We start from the raw sequence: 25,186 nt of genomic DNA, 5'->3' as shown, positions 1-25,186 counted from the left end.
GTGGCCCTGGAGCACAAAACCAGTCTTAAGTATCAGGTATATTTGTAGCAATAGCCAACAATACATTGTATGGGTCAAAATTATCCATTTTCCTTTTATGCCAAAATCATTAGGATATTAAGTAAAGATCATGTTCCATGAAGATATTTTGTCAATTTCCTACCCTAAATGTAACAAAACTTAATTTTTGATTAGTAATATGCATTGCTAAGAACTTCATTTGGACAATTTTAAAGGTGATTTTCTCAAATATTTAGATTTTTTTTTGCACCCTCAGATTCCAGATTTTCAAATAGTTGTATCTCAGACAAATATTGTCCTATCCTAACAAACTATACATCAATCGAAAGCTTATTTATTTCATATATATATATATATATATATTCTAGTGTGTCAGTAGGAAATATCAATTTACATTTCCAAATATCCTTTTGCCATTAATTGTAATAATCCGGTGAGATTATTTTGCTGCACACAGAGATCTGATCTAATCATCATCCAGTCTGTCTGGAATGACATGAAGAAACAGAACAAACTGAGACAGACTCAATCCAGAAGAACTGTGGCAACCTCTTCAAGACGCTTATAGAATCCTTTATGGTGAAAATACTAAAGGCTTTTGCACAGTACTGTGTACAAATACACACACATATAGGCTTGTTAGGGTAATTAAATAATTTACATTTATGTATTTGGCAGATGCTTTTATCCAAAGAAACTTGCATTGCATTCAAAGCATGCATTTTATCAGTTTCCTGGGCATTTCCTGGGAATCAGATGTAGGACCTTGGCATTGCTATACCATGATGTACTCTTTGAGCTGTCAAAAATGTCTGAATGTCATTGCATTAGATGAAAATTTACTAAACATGCACTCAGATACTGCAGAAGCTTCACAACACTTCAAATTCTTAAATCAAGATACATTTACTGGAGAAGCATAATGATATACGATATTAAGATTTGTTTGCTGAAAAATGCATCAAAACTAAGTGACTTTTTGCTTAAAGATGAGAAAAAAACAACTGCCAATGGGGTAAGAATAATCATCTTAATTCAAAGGGAAAACAAGATCATTTTTCTTGCATCATTGCTATATATAGCAGAAAGTCACTTCGTTTTATACATTTTTAACTTAATATCATATGTCAGTATGCTTCTCAAATAAATGTCTCTTGATTTAAGAATGTTTAGACATTTGTAATGGAAAACAAGACAAAAATACGGAACTTTACTGATTTTTTTGTGGATGAAAATATGAACTATGAACATGTTCCACTAATGAGCCACAAACAAAATACTGTTTGATTTTAGTTTCAACACAAAATCTTTTGCATTATCATTTAAACCTTAGTAAGATTTCAAGTCATGTTCATTTGAATAAACATATTAAATTAATTACTAGATAAGATATATAAGAGCAGAATAATGTTGTAATGTTGTATTGTATTAGTGTAATATTTAGTAATAATATTACTAATAAATAATAAAAAGAAATAATTCGTTTTCATTTTAAAATGTACATTTAAAAAAAAAAAAGTTAACCCTATGATACCATAGATTAGTAAATTTAGATTTAAATTGATTCATCTAGAAAATATACTAGCGTTTATGCGAAGTGACTTAAATATGACGATAATACAAAGAGAAAAAAATCCAAAAGAGAAAAACAAGTCATTCAATTTTTAGAAAAATGTTATTCTATATTTTTATATATATATATTTATATGAACTTTGTCAAGATTCTGGCTTGCTGCATCCTAAACGAGACCTACATCGGGGCTCGAGGCGCAGCCTTTTTGTTTCATCTCCTCCTAATATATTTAACTTTGTCACTACATGCTGGCATAAGATTAACTGTTTGCCTTCCACTGGAGTCGATCATAGGAATTTAATATCTGTCCCCTGCATGGAGGATAAACCACTGCCGTCTTCATCACATAGCCCGATTCATGCTGCATTGTTTAATGCCCGCTCTGTGAATAATAAGGCACTGCATTTAGCTGATCTAATCTCTGATAAAAACTTGGACTTTCTGTTTTTAACTGAAACGTGGCATAAAGGAGATGATGGACTACTGTTTAATCAGATCACTCCTCCTGGATTTGGAACTTTAAACCTCCTGAGGTCATCTGGTAGAGGTGGTGGTATTTTTGCTGTCTACAATTGGCAGTTCAACGTCAGTGCTGTGACCATTTCTCAAAATTCAACATTTGAGTGCTTGGTCTTAAGTGTCTCTGGCTCTATTTCTACAATCATTGCTACTGTCTACAAACCACCTCAAATTAAGTCTCATGCAGCTTTTATGTCTGATTTTGCTGACTTTTTGACAATGCTGACCCCGAAGTTCCATAGAATCCTTATTGTGGGGGACTTTAATATTCATGTGGACCAAAGTGACTCTGTAATGGCAAAGGAATTTCTATCATTACTGGACTGTTTTAGCTTTTCGCAATTGGTAACAAGTCCGACACATTGCAAAGGTCATACACTGGACCTTGTGCTTACAAATGGCTCATTTGCATCTCAGTTATCATCTGTTGACATTGGTCTGTCGGACCACTCATTTGTCTTCTTTGATTTGGAATTACATCGACCAAGTGTGCGTACCACTCGAACTGTAACATTCCGGAAGTGGAAATCTATTGATCAAACTGCTTTTTCGAATTCTGTCATTTCCATTTTAGGTGATTTGCATTTAACATCGTTGGATGAGAAGGTTTCACAGTTGAATAATACTCTTATTGCTAACTTAGACACTTTTGCTCCTCTGAGGACACGCAAGGTTACTTTCGCTCGTTCTGCTCCATGGTATAATGACAATCTGCACACTAAGAAGGCTGCTTGTCGGAAAATGGAGCGTAAATGGCATCTCACTGGCTTGAATGTTTACTATCTAGCTTGGAAGGATCTTCTGGGTGATTACAGAGCATTAATTGAGTCTGCAAGATCTTCTTATTTTTCTCAGACTATTGAAAACAACCAAGGAAACCTGAGACACTTGTTTCAAACTATAAATTGCCTGCTTCAAGTTGATGCTGCTTCTACCATGCCTGTTTCTCAGCAGTTATGTAATTAATTTCTTTAATTTAATAATTTTCATAAACAAATTTCTGTTTCGCCTGTTTCTACCACCACATGTCACTGTTCACCTGAGTTCACTGGTGTTTCTCTTATTAACTTTCCTCAACTCGATACTGAGACTCTTAAACGGGAGGTATCTAGCATGAAATCAACCACTTCCTTGCTTGACCCTATTCCCACTAGCTTATTTAAATCTTGCTTTGATGCTTTGTGTCCTGCTGTTCTCAGTACTATAAATGATTCCTTACAGACTGGGGTTGTTCCAGCAGCATTAAAGATTGCTGCTGTAACCCCTGTACCTAAAAAAGAAAACGTTGCACTAGATGATTTCAATAACTTTCATCCTATTTCAAATCTCCCGTTTTTGGCAAAATTACTTGAGAGCATTGTTGCCTCTCATTTGTGTGATCATCTCACAGTTAATAACCTTTTTGAGCCTCTTAAGTCGGGTTTTCGTAAATTTCACAGTACTGAGACTGCCTTGGTCAAGGTCACCAATGACTCTGACTCTGGTGCAACATCTGTTCTTATTCTTCTTGATCTAAGAGCGTGATACTGTGGATCACAGTCTATTACTTATCTTGATAGAGTGTTTGGTGTGTCTGGGACTGCCTTGAAGTGGTTGCGGTCTTATTTTACTGACCGTTCCCAGTTTGTTTCTATGGGTGGTTATAGGTCCGAGATTAGCTCTGTGTCAACTGGTGTCCCTCAGGGGTCGGTCTTAGGCCCTTTACTTTTTAACATTTATTTGTCACCTTTAGGCCACCTTTTGAGATTGCTCGGCCTTCATTATCATTTGTATGCCGACGATATGCAGATTTATATACATTCAAATCCTCATGAGCGCCTTGACGTTGCTTATTTGTCTGACTGCATTACTGATATTAAAACATGGATGGATAATAATTTCTTGTGTTTGAACGGTGATAAAATTGAAGTTATGCTTATAGGTTCCGTCATCAAATTTCTAAAGCCGGGCATCTGTCCTTGACTCTGGATGGCTCTGTTTTGGAAGTCCAGATTCGAGTGAGGAACCTTGGAGTTATTTTTTATGCTAATCTGTCTTTTGATTCTTTTGTCCAGAGCACTGTTAAAACCTCTTTTTTGCCACCTCAGAAATATTGCAAGATTGCACCCTATGTTAAATTTCACAGTCGCGGAAATGGTGGTAAATTCCTTTGTCGTCTCACGGTTAGATTATTGTAACGCTCTTTTAGCCGGAGCTTCTAAATCTACGCTTAATAAGCTGCAATATGTACAAAATTCAGCCGCCAGGATTTTAACTGGGACTAGGATTGGCAGTCATATTACTCCAGTGTTAGAATCCTTGAATTGGCTCCCGGTCAGGTTTAGAGCGGATTTTAACATTTTGATGCTTAATTTTAAAGCATTACATGGCCTGGCAACTCATCACCTCACAGAATTGTTGCATCCATACACTCCTAGTCGTAGATTGCGCTCCTCTCAGTCAAACTTGTTGGTTGTTCCTCAAACACGTTTAAGATCTATGGGTGACAAGGCTTTCTCTTTCTATGCCCCTGTCCTATATATATATTAGTGCTGTCAATCGATTAAAAAATGTAATCGCGTTAATCACAGTCCTAATCCACAATTGCAAATTTAAAATACTAGGATTTATCTGTAAATGTGTTGAAATAAAGGAATGCATGACAAACTAGTTTAAGGAAACGGAACCTTTCACATCTCCGCCACGTATGTGTCAGTCCTCTGTCGTGTGTGTTATGTGTTCCCGCCTCATGTTTCCTTATTTGTTTTTTTTTCCTATCCTTGTTTAATGTGATTATTAGTTTATTCTGTTCAGCTGTGTTTTAGTCATTAGCCTCTGTATTTAGTTCCTGCCTGTTCAGTTTCGTGTGGTTTGGTCTACTCGTTACTCCCCGGTGTTCCTGTCTGTGTCAGCCTTGCCTTGTCTTGCCCTGCCTTGTTTGGATTTGATTAAAGACTGTTATTTTGAGTTTCATCCTCGTCTGCGTGTTCCTGTATCCTCCTCGTGTGTGCATCGTGACAGAAGACCAGACCACAACAGTAAGCGGCACCCCTTTTCACCGTTTTTGTTTTCCGTTTCTGAAAGTTATTTTGTTTTGTTCCTGTTTCTCAGTCAAGTTCAAGGGTTGCCGCTCCCTAAAGCCCGCCGTTCGTGGGAGATCGTTGCCGCTCACCCAATCCCGCCTGAAGATCTTGTGGCAAGCCCGCCGCTGACTCAAGCCCACCGGCCAGCCGCTGACACAAGCCTGCCGGTCGCCGCCATGGATCTAGTTCCCTAATCATGGCCAGGAGTGCCGTTCCCAGGTCCCGTGGATCCAGTTCCCTAATTTCGGCCAGGAGTGCCATTCCCAGGTCCCGTGGATCCAGTCCACATGTCACGGCCAGGAGTGCCGTTTTTAAGTCTTGTTGTGCCCACAGGAACATTTTAATTTCCTTGTCATGTCGGTCTTGTCTTGTCCACGGAGACTCGTCGGAGGCCAGCTGCCCCTCCTGTCAACTGAAAACTGCGACCCTGGCAACACTGGTTCGCTGTACCCTTATCACATATGAGTATACATATCTCTCGCGCACTGTTGCTCTCTCTCTCGGACACACTCGGTCTCTCTCTCCGCGTTCGCTTCACTTTTGTCTAGCCCGGTGCCTCATAATCACACAATCCCTGCATCCCAATGTGCATACTATCCACCCTAACTGCCCTAAATAGTATTGAAAATTAATAATATCACATAGAATTTAGGATGGATAGTGTGCACATTGGGACGCAGGCAATGATTACCTTCCGCGCTGCGATGATGGCAAGAAGTTGGGGTCAAACCTTATCAAACGATTAATTTGCGTTAAAGAAATATTAACGCATTAAAATTTTTAGATGAATCGCATGCATTACCACGTTAACGTTGACAACCCTAATATATATATATATATATATATATATATATATATATATATATATATATATATATATACTGTATATATATACTGTATATATATATATATATATATATATATATATATATATATATATATATAGTCAAGTCACCTTTATTTATATAGCGCTTTTAACAATACAGATTGTGTCAAAACACTTAATAGTATCAAGTTGGAGGATAGAGTGTCAGTAATGTATAAAAATAAGATTAAACACTCAATTTTCAGTTAAGGCATTTCATTATTGAATTCAGAGGTGTATATATATATTTACTAACTAACTCTATTATATATATATGAAATAAAACAATAAAATAAATATAATAAAGTAACAAATTATGCTAAAAGAAAGCTCAATGCCACAATGGATCAAAAAACATCATATATTGCAGAGAGCCATGTACGTTATTATACACCTAACACACCTGCAAATGTTTGATTAAAGTGTGTTGCTTTCCTTGAAAATTAATTTTCACTTGGGTTTTGTTTTCTAATGCAATGACATTCAGACATTTTCACGTGTCTCTTAAGTATCTAAATACTCTCCCCTCTTTTAAACAGAGCGCGCCAGCTTTTCATTTGGGAGGATGCTGCACATATCGTTCCCATTCCCTGTTTTTCCCAGCGCAGTCATTATTGTTTGAGCGGTGGGATCTGGAAAACCACATCACTCACGGTCTGAGTCAGCAAACACAATGCAGGGGTTCTTCCCTCCCAGCTCCAGAGTCACTCTTTTCAGGTTGCTCTTGGCCGCTGCCGCTTTGATCAGCTGGCCCACCTGAACACAAACACAGCACAGGACAATAACGTGAGCACTCACTAATGATGCCTCCACAAGCTGCTCTTATGAATATCAGCTGGTTTATTATGTAGATAATGACGGTTAAACTTGCCCAAAACAGCACAGCACTTTGAAACATTACAGTACAGAGCACCCAGATTCAGCTCACATGAAAAATGCAGATCAGAACTGATATCTGGACAAAATGGTTTAACAGTATTTGAGGTGTGACACAAATTTCCAGGGGAAATAAATCTCAACGTAACATCTCAAATGTATCTGTTAATCTTCTCTGCAATCTAAGTTTCTCATATGGAAATAAATAAATCATTAAATACATTTTCATATATAAAAATTGCAAAAATATTATACAGAATATATTTTTTAAAATACATTGGCAGACCATAAATGTATTTTAATGCCATTCAAAGTACATTTTGGCATGACAAGGTCTAAATATATTTTCTAAATATATAAAAATATTTTTCATTTTAAAAATATATTTCTCTAAGCTGCACTGCTTACCATATTTATTTAAAATGTATATTTTTTGGCAGAAAAAAAATCTTACTGTATGTCAGCAATCGCATTTATGTCATTCACACTAATTTGTATATGTTCATCTTTGTATTTCTCTTCAGGCTTTGAGCAACATGATTTTGCTGAGCTTTTTCCCATAATTTCCTCACCTCCGTGGAGCCTGTAAACGCCACTTTGTCAATGTTCATATGACTGGCGATTGCAGCTCCAGCCATTGGTCCAAACCCAGGTACGATATTCACGACTCCAGGTGGAAAACCGGCCTGTATGACATGATGGAAAGAACGGGCTTTATTTGTTTTACTTATAAAAACATACTAGCCTAATACTGTTTGATACAGCTTAATTCTTTCCTCTAAAAGAAGAGGATAAAATGGGAAATGAATAGGTCAAAAAATTGCCCATGGCGACAGAGACAGCAAGACTGCTGACGTACACAAAGAGATGCTTTTTCTTTTGAGGATTTAAAACGCATTGATCTCATTCATGATGATGAAGACATAAATCATCTCTTTTTTTAGATACATACGGCTTGAATAGAAGGCAAGTGGCGGTTGACTGAAGGCTTGCAGGTGCAGTTTAGTCCTTGTCATTACAGCAATTCATGTGTCCTGCTCTCTTTGAGGAATTAAACATGATAATTTGAGCATTTTGTATAAACAGAGACAGAGCAATAACTCCTTACCCACAATGCAGCTGAGTCATTTTGTATTACAGCCAGGTTCCCAACCTGGTTTATACCACTCTAAGACTGCAATTCATGTTCAAACGTTTGAATAAATATATTTAATTAATTTAATTACTAATTTTTGCATAGAAGATCAGGTATCATAATATTATATTGTAATGGCATAATATCAAATTCAAATTCAAATTTTATTTGTCACATACATATACATACGTAGTACGACATGTAGTGAAATGTATTGTACGACTGTCCAACAAATTGTCCAACAAAATTAGAAAAACCTCAAGTTTACAAAAATACAAATAGAAAAAGTACAGTAAACATATATACAGAATAAACTAGCAATAAAATAAAATAACAAATAGATATGAGAATAAAAAATAGAATATGATTCTATATAGATTCTATAAAAAGTAAAGTGTATGTCAGTGATAAAGTGTCCGTGTGCTGTGCAGTGCAGTAAAGTGTATAAGTGAGTAAAAGGATACTAAAGACAAAGACAAATGGTATGTAAGTCCCACTCATTTATCCTTTCGTAACCTTCTACAAACACAATATTTTGAGTGTTTTTTTTATTTTAATGCATTTTATTTTAGTTTTTTTAAAAAGGTATTTTAAAGATTTTTTTTATACCGTAACCTTTAAAAAATTACTAGTACCTTTAGATTTTATAAATTTATGATTTTATAGATTTATGAATCTAGCAGATAGCCTAGCTTTTAGCCAAAGCGACTTATACATGAAGACAATACAAAGAAATGCAAATAATCCAAGAGAGACAACAATATTGTTAATGTTTTGTATGGTTTTTTAAATAAATATTTTATTTTGTTATATATTGTATTTTATAAAATTTTAAAATTATATAAAAATATTTTTATTTTATATTATTTCTTTATTTTGTTATTTTTTACTCATAAAAAGTAACAAATTATACACAAATATTTGCTTTATTTTATTTTTTATCAAAGTAACAAATTATGCACAAATATTTGCTTTATTTTATTTTTTTATTTCTTTAGTTTTAATAAAAAGTAACAAATTATACAAATTATTTGCTTTTTATTAATTAATTTATTTGTTGCTTTATCCTATTTTATAAAAAAAATAACAAAATTATACAAAAATATTTGCTTAGTGTTACTATGGACCAATCAGAATCAACTATTACAGAGACCAATGTAACAAATACAAAAAAAGTGACAAATTATCCCAAAAATTTGCTTTATTTTATTTTTTCATTTATTTATTTTTTTAATTTTTTCATAAAAAATTTGCTTTGTTATTTATTTCTTGCTTGTTTGCTTGCTTTATTTAATTTAATAAAAAGTAACAAATTATACAAAAAAATATCTGCTTAGTCTTACAATGGACCAATCAGAATCAAGCATTCCAGAGACCAATGTCATACTTTATTATATCCACTGGGGTGCAAAAAGTCTCTGCCAAACTTTAATTTGGCATCATAATCTCAAGATCCCCATGCAGATCAATCATGAAGCCCTGGCTGGGAAACCCTGGCTTATAAAGTTTGCACAATGCGCACAATCAAACCACAAAATCTGGGATGCGAGAAAGGCAGCACTGATGCAATCAAACATCAATGTCCATATTAATAAATTCAGCTCAACAAACGAGATTGCCAAACCAAAGCAATGAGCCCCCACTGCCCCCTCACCTCCTTTATGAGCGCTCCGGCGTAGAGAGCCGTCAGCGGGGTCTGCTCAGCCGGTTTAATGACCATCGTGTTCCCGCAGGCCAGAGCTGGCGCGATCTTCCACATAAACATCAGCAGAGGGAAGTTCCACTACAAATACAGAAGACAATTAAACGGTTTATGCAATAAATAGCTGACAACGGGGTGTTGGATTACTAGAAAATAATGCGCACTCGAGGTGGTAATTTGTGTCATGTGCGTTATTTTCTAATAATTCAGTGCACCAGACACAATCACAGTTACCACACCTCACGACATTGTTCAGATGTTGTATTTCAAGACATTCATTAGGTTTTTGTCTTTAAAATGCTTTTGTGTGCTTTTGTACTTCAGAAACATCGTTTTAAAACCAGTAACAGAGGATTGAGCCAATGATAGCAGACTAACGCAGTTAAAGCTGCAGTCCGTAAGTTTTGCCTCTTTGTCGCCATCTCTGTAAAATCTGGAATTGCAGCTCTGTGTGGAATTATCTTGCTTGCGTGGGGTTGTGCTCCGGCATGGCTCCAACGCGGATGAATTTAATGTTTTGAGGAGTATGTGTAGTTGTCAGTCACCGCACTGGTGTGGATATTTACTGTACTTAGGAATCACATATTCTAGCCTACGTCTTGGAACATATGACCCAAATCAGAATTTTCACCGTATATTGTCATCTGAACAAGTAACAAGTCTGCCACGTTTGTTCTGACCAACTGAGGAAAAAAGCATTACAATAAATCGCGCTACCAATGGTGATTTAATCTAACGATCAGTTAGCTCATATCACATCAAACCGTGCAAATTATTTTTATTGTTATACTTTATTCTCAAATTATTAATGTTAACAACATCAGCATTGCGTGACGATGAGTATAGTGTGTATTAGTGTGTAGATTTCAATTTCTGTGACACCATTCGAATTTCATATTAAGAAATTATTTTAACCCAAGCAAACTATGCTCCCTTCGAATTGGTTTTCTTTAAAATACAATTCTTGTGTAATCCCAGGCTATTTGTAATCAGAAGCACATTTAAAACTGGAATGTAATTTAATTTCATTCACATGTGTTTCATAAACACAATCTTTTCTGGATTACAATCCGCCATCAAAATGGTAAATTGAATTATTCCAGCTGCTGTGAGAAAAGGCTATAAACGATTCTCCACCTGCAGGATCCTCACATGCGATAGCATACTAGCTGGGACAACTTCTTTATGTTTACAGACTGACGTAATGACACAGTGCCATGCTCGAATCTCCCGCGAAAACCTACCTACACCACTCAAAAGAGAAAACATTATTATAAACTAACCGTTGTGAATCGGGCTAAAGTAAGGTGATAGTTTTGAACACTGGCTGGTTATGTACTTGCTCAAATATTGATTTCGGATCATTTTTAACCCAAAAAAGTTATGGACTGCAGCTTTAATAATGAAGCTATTAGACAGAATTATTAAATTAAGCGTGTGTGAATGTGCATCTCTCAACAGTGATCGGCAGCAGCGTCTCAACTAATAGCGAAACTATACATTCCTCTGCTTCAAGAACAGCGTCGTTATTACCTTGCTAGTGGGAAATGTCATGTTGCTTTTAAGTTACTGAGCTATTTTACTGATAAAATAGAAAAATAAAAGAGCAATGATATGCCTGTAGGCCTACTACGTGTGTGTGTGTTTGTACAGGAGTGAGAGCGGGAGAAAAATAGTATGTGCTTTCTGTACATAATAATAAAATGTAATTTTAAGGCAAAAACATATTTCTTTAATATACTTATTTTGTTGGTCAATGTATTTGTGGGGTTTGGTTCTTTTGCTGTTGTATACTGTAAAGACCTTTGAAATAACAGAATTCATTTGGCGTAGTGATATGGACATGTTATACGGTCAATACCTGCCTGGAACTACTTAGTCATGCATTTCCCTGAAAATAATTGCACACCTTACAATGTTCGTCAACCAATCAGATTCAAGCATTCAACAGCTGCCAACCCCACCCTTATTGTAGACCATGTAGCTCCGCCCCTTTTCAGCACTGCGTCCAATCGGTCTTCTGTCTGCATTTCCTCAGCGTGAAGGTAAGGTAGTACGAATTTATGAATGAACCGCTCATTTTAAAAACTTCCCAATCTACTGACATTTTTATGATATTCGCTTCGAACATTACAATGCACATGATAACTTCAGGTGACTTAGCAAATGACTCTTCAACAGCGATGCTATAGAGCTACTGCAAAAACAGTTCAAAGACGAAATTGTAAAGACGGCTAAGCACTTGTTTCTCTGTCATAGTCTATAAAATCAAATAAACAAACAAATGTACATCAGTAAAGCTGTGCTAGTTTGATTTCAGTCTGACTGCCACTAAACTGTATTGTTTTTTTTTGGAAGTGTTGTGGTCTGAGAGTGTTCCTGTGTGGTTGCTAAGGTATTCTGAGTGGTTGTTCTGCAGTAGCTGCCACAAGTTTTATAAAACAGAGGCTAAAAGAAGAAGAAAAGGCTTGTGAATAAAGTGTGGCATGAACATTGAAGTTACCTCAGCCGTCTTTACATAAAAACACACCATCAAGTCAGTTGCTGTTCTTTGTTAAGTTACATAAATATGTACACAAATCACTTGTTTACCAGTAGAGAGTTGTTATTTTTACATCTTTTTGGATGTTGTCATGGCAATTAAACGTGTTTCTGGATTGCATTTTCACTTTTCTTATTTTTCTCTCCAAGTGACTCATGTGTGCTGAAAGCCAGCATTGCTTTCTCTAATTACCACCAAACCAATCCCAAATATGAATAATGACTTTATGATATAATCTCCAGTGTCTATAAACAGTTTGTACTTTGTTTCCAAAGCAACGTAAGACAATAAAAAGCCATTTTCATTGATTAACTAAGATTCTTGGATGGACTGATTTGATAAATGATTTGTAGGCTTTTGTATCTTATGAAAATTGAGACAATATGGTGGCTCAGTGATGACAGTAACTTGATTTATAGTCAAGAATTACCCACCCAGAATCTTCAAACAGGCCCTTTAATTATACGATAACTTTGTTTATTATTACCTGAACAAAGACTACTGCCCTATGGATGCATGGCATTCATTAAACTAGATTATTTAGAGTATTGGCAAAAATTGTGCAAAGTTGCAGAATTCAGGTTTTCTTTGCAGTTGCTAGGGTGTGACTTCAAAAAGATTGACTAAATTAAACAGTTTTGATTACATCTTTTTTACACTAGGTTGTTGGGTGGTTAATAGGGTGTTACATAACATTCATAACTTTGAAAGAGTCAGAACACCCTGCAACCACTCTGAAAACCCTAGCAACACCCCAGCAAACACCTAGAAATGCCCTAGAAACCACTCTGAACACCCTAGTAACCACCTACAAACGGCACTGCAATCACCCACATCTCCTTAGCATCTTGCTGGTCTAACGTTTAGAAACACACTAGCAACCACTTAGAAAACCCTAGCAACTACCTGTAAATGCCATTGCAACCACTAGGGGCCTATGAAATCGGTTTTATTTTTTCCCAAATTCTGTTTTAGTTATTCCCAAATTCCGCTTTTTCCATTAAAATTTTTCTGGATTCAGTTTTTTTCTTTCTCCCGTTAACATTTTTCTAGACTCTGTTTTAATAGTTCAAAATTAAATTGTATTAATCAAAAAGCATGTCTAATTAACTGAAATCATGAAACTTAATTTTTTTTGAAGCACTAGCAGTACATTAAGTAATATATCTGTCACGGTTTCTTCAAGTTAAACCAAACTTTTATTTTGACGGTTTGCTGTGAAGAGATTTAAGTTTCTGTGCGTAGCCTGTGATATGATGATAGTTTTTCTCAAAAGAAACGGTAAAATGCTGATGAAGTGACTCTCAGTGCAGCTCTGGAGATTATGTTCATGTGTCCATGTACTCATATATTGAGACGACAGATGCTGAAATCTCCGGGCAGTATTTGTATAGTAAATGAAACCGCACGTCTGCGCCATTCATTCACACAGAGGTAAGCAGAACATGCAGGATTCATATTTAAATGGTATTTTTGTGGCTTAATATTCACAGACACTAGTCCATATTGCATTTGGATTTAAGTGTACTGACCTACTTTTGATGTATCCATCGAAAATCTGACGAATTCCGTGACATTCCGTGTTATACTGTAAATTCCATTTTCATGACTGGATTCCGCGATTCCATCCGTGTTTTCCACATTGTGTAAATCACAGGGCCCTAAACCACTCACATCCACATCTTGTTAACATTGTGGTGGCCTAGCATCTAGAAACACCCTAGCAACCACTCAAAATACCCTAGATACCATTAAGGAAAGCCTAGCAACACCCTAGCAATCCCTCAGAACACCATAGCAACACCTCAATTAAGGTGAGAGTATTAAACAGAATTCAAACAGATTTATTTTTAATTTCATTTACTAAGGTGGCTGCTAGGGTGTTGCTTAGCAACCACTTAGCGATGTCATTGTACATTCTATTGAAGATGTAGTTTGTAAAGACAGTCATAGTAATACTTTGTTAAATAAACCACTGATAATTCAAATAAAAATGTATGTGTTCATCAGTAGTTGACGCTATGAAACGTTGAGAAAACACCTAAAATGGAAAATTCAGTGGTTAAATGCTATAACTAAGAATAATCTATTGCTATTGCGTGAATAATATGTAATCATGTAATCAATAAAAAAGTAACTGTAATCTGATTACGAGTATTTTAAAATGTAATGTAATCTAATTACAAATACTTAATTTTTGGAATCGGATTACGTAACTCAGATTACATGTAATCAGTTACTGCCCAGCTCTGAGTATCTGTACAGTTTTGTAGCGTGTGTTGAGATCTTTGGTGGGTGTATAGGAGATATTTAATTACACGAGAGTCGAATCGCACTTTCGTTTCATAGCTCACGGTCACGCTGTAATTGGAATTAGTGCGGATTTAAAGCTTCACAAAAGATTCCCAGAGTGACGTCAAGAAAGAAAACAGCCTCTGAACAGTAAGGAAACCAAACAAGGCCTCGTGGTTACAGAGAGTCGAGAGCTTTCATAAACATTCATAAGCTTCAATGGCATGTGAAATCAAAATACAGTGCACTGTCTGCGAGAGGGAGCGGTGCATTTGTGTTCGTCTGTGTGTGTGTCTCTTTATCCAAGGTGTTTCCTTACATGCATCTGAAAGACTCTAGACAGGCGTTGGCTACAGTATATAAACAAAGCCATCATGTATGTGTGATTCAACACTCGCTGGATCCTATTGTGTTTATGATCTAAACTGTGTCCAAGCATGTTTCTTTTTTACTTTGTCCATTTAAATGCCAAAACTGTCAAATTCACAAATGAAGTGCTCAAGTATTTGAGAATAGGATTAATCAGATAATACAGCGATTTCATGCTTTATTGCTTTCACAGATTATCATTATCATTCCACAAACTACTTATAATCGGATGTACAAGCTCCTAACAAAATGTACAGACAAGTTTATTTTACCTGTGCAAATTGATAATAATAGAAATGTTTCTTGAGCATCAAATCAGCATAATGATTTCTGAAGGATCATGTGACACTGAAGACTGGAGTAGATGCTGAAAATTCAGCTATATCTATCTATCTATCTATCTATCTATCTATCTATCTATCTATCTATCTATCTATCTATCTATCTATCTATCTATCTATCTATCTATCTATCTATCTATCTATCTATCTATCTATCTCTGTGTGTGTATATGTGTTATAAATTACCAACTTATACCCAAACTACTGAATGGTAGTGTGTTTATTTATTGAGTTAAAAAAGAAAAGTGTATTATTTTATAAACTGATTGTAATAAATATTATAATATCACTGTTTACCGATACATATTCAAGAATAAAAAATAAAGATGATTTAGTTAATAATTTAAGTGAACCGATGCATTTAAACAAACAACTTAAATTAAACGACTCATTAAAATGAATCAGTCTTACTAAAGCTTCATGTAAGTGAGAGCGTAAAAGCTTTTGAAAACAACCAAACTACAGAAAATAGTTAGTTGCACTGATTCTAGTTACTAAACAGTGATGACTAATAAAAATGACATTAATTTTAATCATTAAAAAACGGCCTCTTGATATTGAAAATGTTTCATTTTTTCACTGAGCACTTTTGTATTTTTATAGTCTCTGAATAAAGGTAAAGATTTCAAAGATCTGAAGATTATTTGTGGGCTTTTTTATAAACAATAATAAAAAAAAAATGTAAGAAGAATGAAAAATACTACTTCCATCTAAAAATGGCAATTACAAATTGGGATATGCCATAAACTCACGATTTGCCTACTGTGAACTGATGTTAAATGCTCCACAAATGAAATGCGAATGAAAAATAGCCACAAACTCACCGGAATAATTGCTCCGCAAACACCGACGGGCTCATGTTTGGTAAAACACACAAAGTTTTCATCTGTTGGGAGGAAGAAAAAAAGCAATGAGGAAGTCAAGAGGCACTAAACGTTATAACACACTAAGCTTCCCTTTGATATACAATCATTGTTTCCTTGGGAAGCTCTTGGATGTGACCACCGAAAACCAAATATGAGAGACAAAGCATTGGGAAAAACACACAGCGACGGTTTCAATGGCCCACACAAAGCTCTGGTCAGGAAGAGTGTATATGTTCTGCTGCTTTTTTTCCTCTGCTTTCACTGGAGACACATTGAAACGAGAGAGGCCTGAGGTGTGTGAGAAGTCTGGGCAGCAGTTCAAACCCGCTGCTGATCTGCTCTTGGCTTGGATGCACACCTTTGTTCACCCTCACCGTTCTCCTTCTCCCTTTGCTCTCTCTCCCAGGAGTCAGATATCCAGTCGGGGTAATGTAAGGTAGCAATGCTGTTTTATCACATCTCTTCGCACTTGAACCTTTCCGTTGGAAAATGCCACTAAGATTGGCCAATTTACCACTTCCTTGTTCCAACGTGTATCCAGTGAAAGACTCGAGTGGCCTTGGTACGACTGATTATTGAACAAAGTCTACCTGAAAATTAACATTTACTTCATTATTTACTCACCATCAAGTGCAAACCTCTTTGTTACTATTTTCTCTGTGAACTGAAGTGTGGATATTGGAAAGGTTTGGAGCAGCACGAGAGTGCTATTAATTTCTGCATTTTTTTTTTTTTGTCAAAAATACAGTAAAAACAGTAATATTGTGAAATATTTTTATAATTTCAAATAACTGTTTTCTGTTGTAATATGTAAATAAAATGTACTTTATTTCTGTGATCAAAGCTGAATTTTCAGCATCATTACTCCAGTCTTCAGTGTCACATGATCCTTCAGAAATCATTCTAATATGCTGATTTGCTGCTCAAGAAACATTTATGATTATCATCAATGTTGAAAACAGCTGTGCTGTTTTATATTTTTGTGGACACTGCTATTTTTAAGGGTTTTTGAGAATTCTTTGATGAATATAAACATCAAATGAAATAGCATCTTTTGTAATATTAAGTCTTCACTGTCACTTTTGATTAATTTAATAGGTCCTTACTGAATAAAAGCATTAAGTTCTTCAAAAAAGTATTAGTAATTAACCCCAAACTTTTGAACAGCAAAATGTCAAATACGTGATAGAATTTTAATTTGAATCATTTTAATTTATTTTAACTGTGAGAAAGTAAACAAAAATATATAGCACACACAAAATAGTCCATTTGTATTTGTTTTAGCTGGGGTATATTTGTAGCAACAGCCAAAAATGCATTGTATGGGTCAAAATGATCCATTTTTCTTTTATGCCAAACATTATGATATTAAGTAAAGATCATGTTTCATGAAGATATTTTGTACATTTCCTACTGCAAATATATCAAAACGTCATTTTTAATTAGTGATATGCATTGCTAAGAACTTCATTTGGACCACTTTAAAGGTGATTTTCTCAGTATTTAGATTTTTCAGATTCCAGATTTTCAAATAGTTGTATCTCAGCTAAATATTGTCCGATCCTAACAAACCATACATCAATGGAAAGCTTATTTATTTCATACATATTTCAGCTTTCAAATGATGAATAAATCTCAGTTTCAAAATACTGACCCTTATGGTTTTGTGGTCCAGGATCACATATATAAATTGAACTTTAGTATTTATGCATTAAAATTTGGACGTTTTAATGTTAGTGTGTGCGATATTTTGTGATGCTTTTAAGAGAATTACAGAATTATCTTAGCAAAATATTAAAGCTAAATTTGACAGAAATTGCTGTCTATTTACAGCGGTCCAAATTAGTCATATATGTGGTTGCATTTTAGTTAGGATGATACCTATGTAAACAACAGGCAGCAAGGCAACTAGCTAGGTGTTGTGAACTTCATAAGACGAACTGAAAGTCATCCAATTAAAACTACAGCCCAACAACAAACGTCAATGCGTGACATTTCATATAAGTGTCCAGGGATATGTGGGAGCCACGCCTGTTAATCTAGCACAGCCGGCCTCTCCGAGCCCTGACCTTCTCGTGTTTCCCCACGCTGCAGTGTGTCGGGGTGATTACAGACTTGACGACTCCCTCACACAATGCTCATCTTTGGCTGGGATCAGCCAACAGCCCTTTCTAACTGATCCGACAGCACTGCTTATCAAAGGTTAAATTTACATGAGAACCAAAAAATAGAAGATATCTGAGGTTTAATATGCATTTATGTGGAGCCACAGCTCTGAAATTACATCCAATCAAAGAACTGAATTAGCTTAAACCCTATGAAAGGGTATCATATTTGATACACAAATTTTAAATCATCAACACAATCAAAACTTTGCTGAAAAACCTGTTGCACACAATCTACTCCATGCCTTCCGTCGTCTGACTGAGTTTATACTTTTTAGCAAGTAAAACAATTATATTTTTTGTGTAACTGTAAAAACTTCAGCTCATGTTTCATACTTTTTGCTGAGAAATCTTTAATTAAGTAGTTATATTTCAACAAGAACATTTACTGGACTGAAGTAATTTTTTTTTTTTTTTCAAATGTGAGTATCAAACACGATAATCAGGCTTTTAAGGAATATTTATTTTTTCATCTCTCAATCATCATTGTATTGCATTGCAATTATACATTTTGACATATTACTGGGAAATATATAGACATTTATATGCATTTTAGTTAAGTACCTATTTGTTATACTGTTATAAAGATCTCATTGATTTACATTCCAAGCATTTCTCATCTTACTTTTTGACCATATAAATATCAACATCTGCAGCAAATTGCATGTTTATGCTGTTTTTTTTTTATATTCTCACTATATCATACTATATGAGACATAATATGCAACAACAACAACAAAAAACACATGCAACATTTTTTGGGAGAGGATTTTGTCTAAACGCTCAATAAACTTTTCCATTAAATTTTTTTAACTATATGTCAGGCTTTACAAGCTTAACTCAACCAAATGTCAGATATGCATGGAAAAGACAGCTTTATCTGGTCAGCATCCAATGCAACATCCATGCAGCGATCCACCTTTGGCTGCGGGTGGAAATGTCAAATTGGCCAGATTGGTTTTATAATTAGCGTGTCGACAATTTGGGTTAATTCGCCCAATATGATGAACCGTAAACTACACATTTTTCCAAATAAACACTTGAGTTGGGCAGTAGGTGGTTGACGTATGCTAATTGGCAGCCGTTATCAATGGGGAAATTCAAAGCGGCTTCAGTCACGCACTGTTTTCCAGCCCTCAAAAGAGCGAGATATTCTATCTGGCCGCTGATTTCCTCAATTCCGACTCATCTGCGGCACCAGCGGTCGCACCTCAGTGATTAGGGATCAGAGCCTCTTCCTTTTCCTTTGTGTGCCAGGGCTTTCGTCTTTTAACGCTTTATTTGAATCTAATCGGGGGAAAGGAGGGAAGCATGTTTTGTCTATTGAGTATCCTGGAGTGGCAGGAATGCTGGGGGAAAAGGAAGAATTAGAGAGGGGGATGATATACCACCCAGGGCTGAAGGGAACCCATCAACCCTTTCATGCTCATTAACTCATCTCTCGTATGAAGAGGAAGAGGACGTTTGGGAAACACTGGCTGGCTTGGATGTGTATATTAAATTCACAGCAGAGCTGAATTGAGTGGGACTTTTAAATTGTAAATTGCGAATTCGGTTGCACACAGGAAGCAGAATTCTTACATTCAAATTTAAAAGTGAAGATAGCAATTTCATAAATAATGACTGTTATTTATTATAGGTTTCCAGTCCAAAACCTACAAATTACTTAAATTTAAAATAGTGATGAAAAAAATAAACACTTCACTTTTAAGTAAGTATAATTAAAATTTAAATGAATTCATACACTATCATTCAAAAGTTTGTGGTCAGTAAGATATTTGTTCTTCTGAACTTTCTGTTCATCAAAGAATCCTTTATAATGTCGCTCAGTTTCCACAAATTTTAAAAAAAATTAATAAATATTTCCTGAGCAAGCAAATCAACATTTAAGAATGACTTCTGAAGGATCATGTGACACTGAAGACTGGAGTAATGATGCTGAAAATTCAGCTTTGCATCACAGGAATAAATAACATTTTACAATATACAGCAATAGAAAGCAGGTATTTTAAATTCTAATAATATTTCACAATAATTTTACTGTATTTTTGATCAAATAAATGCAGCCTTGTTGAGCATAAGAGACTTCTTTTTACAAATATAAGAAAATCTCACCGACCCTAAACTTTTGTACGGTAGTGTATGCCTGCTTGTAAGTATTTCTTTTTTTAAATAATTCACTTGAGGTCATTATTAATTATGCATAAACATGCAAACTGCGTATTTCCAAAAACATAGGATTTTTTAAATGCCAGAAAATTGTATTTCATTTAGACATATTCTGTAATATTTAAAGAAATCTACAAGCGCAAAACCACTTAATTTCCCAGAATGCTCCAATTTACCCCAGTTTTCAAATAAAATTCCAATTTTACATCCTGTGGTGCATCACCAATTTAATTCAAATTCACTCTCATTATTTGAAAATTCTTAAATTGATAATCACTGAGCTCTGGTTCACATGTTCAATCACAGCACTAAATGAATCTGATTTGACTGAAAACACAAGTGACAAAGTGATGCATTCAACTGGCTTTGATACTTACCGACCGGCATGGTTTTTCCATGAATCTTGTCCGTCCAGCCGGCGTAATATCTCAGGGTCTTAATGCTGCCGTCCAGATCGACAAAGAACGCATGCAGGAAGGGTTTGCCAGTGTCCATTGACTCTAGAGTCTAGAAACAAGAAAGCATTCAGATCAACTCCTGCAAACCCATTCTGAGAGCATAAAAGCATAAAGTTATGATTTAATTAGCAATCTGTTTCAAATAAGCATTTTTATTGGGCATTTTCGAAAAGCATGCTCATTTCGAGAGCTACAAATTTGATATAAAACAACTTTTTTATGCATGGCAGAGGATGCAAAGATTTTAATGTGCATGGGGAGTTAGTACGGCCAGAAATTAAACAATAATGCAAATAATAAATTCTGCTGCCCCCCAACAATAAAAACAATGTCAACGTGAGGGAAAAAAAAGTATGCGGGTAAGAGCGCGGCTGAAGACTTTGGCAGAGTTTACACTCATGAGAGCCGTAATATGGGATGATGCCCATCAGCGCTGGAATGGTTCGATTACTGTGCACAAAACAATATTATGTTCAAGATTACTTAAAATACGATTATAGTTCTAAAGCAAAATCAATCTGACATCTCAAGCTACTGACAGCCTCCCAAAATTAATCATACTAGATGACTGGGTGTGTTTTGCATTTCTGTACTTGAATCTATTTACGTGGGAAACATCCAAAACTGCATGAGTGTAATTGTGAAATGCGCATGTATTACATTTGATCCATCCATTTTATTCAATGCACGACTGTACAAGGCACCGTAAATGGCTTAATAACAACAAGGCAGTGCAGCATAAGACAGAGATCACTTTAACCTCTCTATCTCCAAATCTGTTCTTTATTTCCATACGCAGTGCTCTGAGTTATTGAAATTATACTCCAGAATCACAGGACATGTTTGCAATTAGCAATCACATGCAATCTAAAAACATTACTTCACTCACATCTGTAAAATTTCATTCACAAATGCGGTAACTAATATGATCTGGCAGTAGAACAGGATGAAAACCAACTCAAGCAAGGCTTTAATTATGTAAAACTGAAGCATTGTGATACTGTACAGAGAAACAAACAACAATGTGACCAAAGAAAACAACACTTTTTGATTGATAGATGGATGGATGGATGGATGGATGGATTGAAAGATAGAAAGAAAAAATCGGATTATTATTTGCCTTGAAGGTAATGAATGCTGGATTGAAAATACGCAAAAGTTGTATCCCACTTTATTTTGCAACGCAGAATTTGCCATTTTCTTTGAGTGTGCAAGACTTTCAATTAATTAGCCTTTTTCACAACTTCCGTGTTTTTGGCTTCCGGATTGGCGCTTAGATACTACAAAAATGCTTAAATTGCCGGTGCTTTACTCTGAAAAGCGCAAACATTTCACAACTAACTTTGTGCATCAACTTCGGGTCAAAATAATAGTTTGTTTAATTCTAAATGGGGACACTTATAATTCAGTTTTGAGTTTTGCCGTTCTGTCCGTTTGGTGCTGGCTGTGCATTATGACTCCCCACGTCAATTTTTTCTGATTATTATTAATTTATTGCTGGCGTAATTATGGTGTAAATGTACGTTGTATCAAAGACTATAGAAGAGACTTTGGTTGTATAATATGCTCTGGTAAATACATATTAAATGAGAGATGACTTGTATTCATTACTTTATTCCTATTGTAGGCTATCGGGATTATGTTGTTGCATTCAGTTTAATACATGCTTCAACCAGACTCAGATTTGATAAGTTATTAAGTTATCATGATGTGGTGATTTGAGGGAAATGACTCAGTACATTAAGATATACGTTCAAATGTAGCCTATACCGGAGATGGAGAACAGAAACCTATGTTGAGCGTATTATCTTGACGAGTCTGAGCGGGCATATAAATTACAAACAAGTAAAATGTTATTTCTTTGTAGATTATATAAGAACAACTTGGAAAACAGGCAAAACAGAAAGGTTAAGAAGCATTAAAAGGGCAAAGGCTACTAACATAATAGGCGCAGACCTGTAACAGAACTAACTTTACCCTGCATTGACTCAATTTCCGATAAATTTGTGTAACTGGAAGAATATTAAAAAAATTTATACAATGAAAACTATTTGCGCTATAAACCAGTGTGTCCTTGAATATGATAATGAATTAAAATACTATGATAACAAATATCAGTTTGAGAATTCAACACGGACTGTTTTTGTTGAGGTAAATAACTAGCGATTGTCACCGGAAGCCTCGTACAATACAATAAGTTAAAAATGGCCTCGCGTTAAAAATACAAAAACAATACATCGCGGATACAAAGCAACTTTAAGCAACTGAGTAGCGACGCGAATTTGGCGTGGAAATCGCGGTCGCGTCGATCTGATTAGTCGCTGAAGGCATGGCAGACTCACCGCGAGCACAGCACGCTCTCGCTCCAGCAGATCCGCGAGTCTGTGCAGTAACCGGCCGCGGGTCGACGCGTCCATCCGCCGCCACTCAGAGCCTCTCTGGCCGGCCGCTCTGGCAGCTCTCACCGCCTCATCCACATCAGCCTGGAGGACAATCACACCAACACTTTACACTACACTCACCACAACCACATCACAGGTGAAGCGATTCTTATTAACAGTCTGAAAGTGAAATTGCAGATGACTTAATTATTTAATGGTGAATTATATTTCTTGATTAAATACATCTTGTATCAGCTGCCAAATCATAATAGGCTATTACAGTTAAATAACCACATATCTAAAATTCTTACCGGATAAATTTTCAAATCAGTCTCATAGGCTAGGTACAATAGTTTAACTGCTTAATGCAACACAATAAATTGTACATCAGCCAAAATAATACAATAACTGCAATAAAATAAACACAATTACAAAATAAATACAATCTCTCAAATCAGTCTCATATTCATAGTTTAACTGACAAAAGTGAAGTCTAATTAAACTAATTTCTATCAGCTTCCAAATCGCAAGTAGCTATATAAAATAATTGCAGTTACATAAATAATAATCATTCACAATCAGTCTCATATTCATATTAATAATTTAACAATGCAATCCAATTTTAATAAGGCCTACATGAAAAATTACAATTCGTAAATGTATGGCAGATATACAGTACATGTATCCCAATTCACTGTACACGAATCCCCGTTTTTAATTAGACATGAGTCAAATTCATCTTACTTTATCTGCCTCCTCGACTTCGCAGATTTTGACACCTGTTGCGGGGTTGATTGTAGGAAACTTTTTTCCTTTGATCGACGTGTGCCATTCATTATTGATAAAAATCTGCAACAAATACAGACAGACTACAGTGAAACTGGTTTTCTACTACAGTTAAGACTTATCTAGTTCATTAACTTCTACGAATATAAATAAAAATAATAAATATAAATATCTTCTTTAGCTTGCCCACAAATATGAATAAAAATAATGTAAAATCATTAATAAATGTAAATATCTAGTTTATTAACTTACCCACAAATATAAATAAAAATGAGGTAAAAATTAAATAATAAATGTAAATAACTAGCTCATTAACATGTCCATGTAAATACTATGTATCCCTCATTTAAAAACACTTTGAACCCTCTTATAAAAATCACTTCTTAAAGATAATGTACAGTTCTCAAAATATGTTTCTTAAATCAGTGCATTAGTTTTGTTTTGGCTCTTTAACACACCAGTACAGTTTTTTTCTAAAGAACTAGGCCTATAAAAACGTAAATGACACCAGACTCTAAAATGCTTTATTTTTAATAGTAACAGCCTAAAGTTTCTATTGAAAAAGACTAAATGACTAATCAGACTAAAACTCCACTTGCTCTAGTATTTGTTTGCATTTAAAAGCTGAAGACAAGCTCTTACCTTCGTGTGTTTAATCTCAGGGATTTTCACAGATTGAGGCAGAGGCGGAGGGGACGCGTTTGGAGCGAGCCCGTTCTCTATAGTCCCATTCTGTGCCATTGCAGCGTGGTCGCAGTGAAAGATGAAGATCACAGATCACTGTTCACTCCATCCAGCACACTTTATAACAACTTTTAAAGGTCCTCCCCTTTCGGGCAAGTGTGCACTCCGCCTACCATGACAAACACAGTCTCCGTCCCACCTGCTAGTGAATCAGTCTCTCAAACACAAAACATGCTGTTTTCCAGATATGAGTTTCCGTGATGAAGTTTTAGGAGATCAAACGTGGAAAAAGGCTGCGGTTCGGGAATGTTTTAGACTCTTCAAAAGCCTGGTTCCACCCGCTCGCCTCTGAAACCCAACACGATTGGCTGTGTCTTTAT

At 35.5% G+C, this 25,186-nt stretch overlaps 1 protein-coding gene across 1 annotated transcript in view; it reads right to left on the bottom strand.

The window, feature by feature from the left end:
- Positions 1–24,920, bottom strand: part of LOC306877122 (retinaldehyde dehydrogenase 3-like) — a 33,137-nt gene extending 8,217 nt beyond the window's left edge. Inside the window, exons 1-8 of the mRNA XM_079428653.1 lie at positions 24,765–24,920; positions 24,081–24,185; positions 23,298–23,438; positions 20,875–21,004; positions 16,122–16,183; positions 9,706–9,834; positions 7,489–7,602; positions 6,694–6,796 (exon numbers count right to left, since the gene is read on the bottom strand). Of these exons, the coding sequence (XP_079284779.1) occupies positions 6,694–6,796; positions 7,489–7,602; positions 9,706–9,834; positions 16,122–16,183; positions 20,875–21,004; positions 23,298–23,438; positions 24,081–24,185; positions 24,765–24,863 (883 nt within the window). The 5' untranslated portion in view covers positions 24,864–24,920. The remainder of the gene's footprint in view (positions 1–6,693; positions 6,797–7,488; positions 7,603–9,705; positions 9,835–16,121; positions 16,184–20,874; positions 21,005–23,297; positions 23,439–24,080; positions 24,186–24,764) is intronic.
- Positions 24,921–25,186: the final 266 nt, after the last annotated feature.

The sequence above is a fragment of the Barbus barbus genome, assembly GCF_936440315.1.
Source record: "Barbus barbus genome assembly, chromosome: 2".
Lineage (NCBI taxonomy): Eukaryota > Metazoa > Chordata > Actinopteri > Cypriniformes > Cyprinidae > Barbus > Barbus barbus.
Note: the sequence above shows the minus strand (reverse complement) of the source record. Positions and strands in the feature narration are given on the sequence as shown.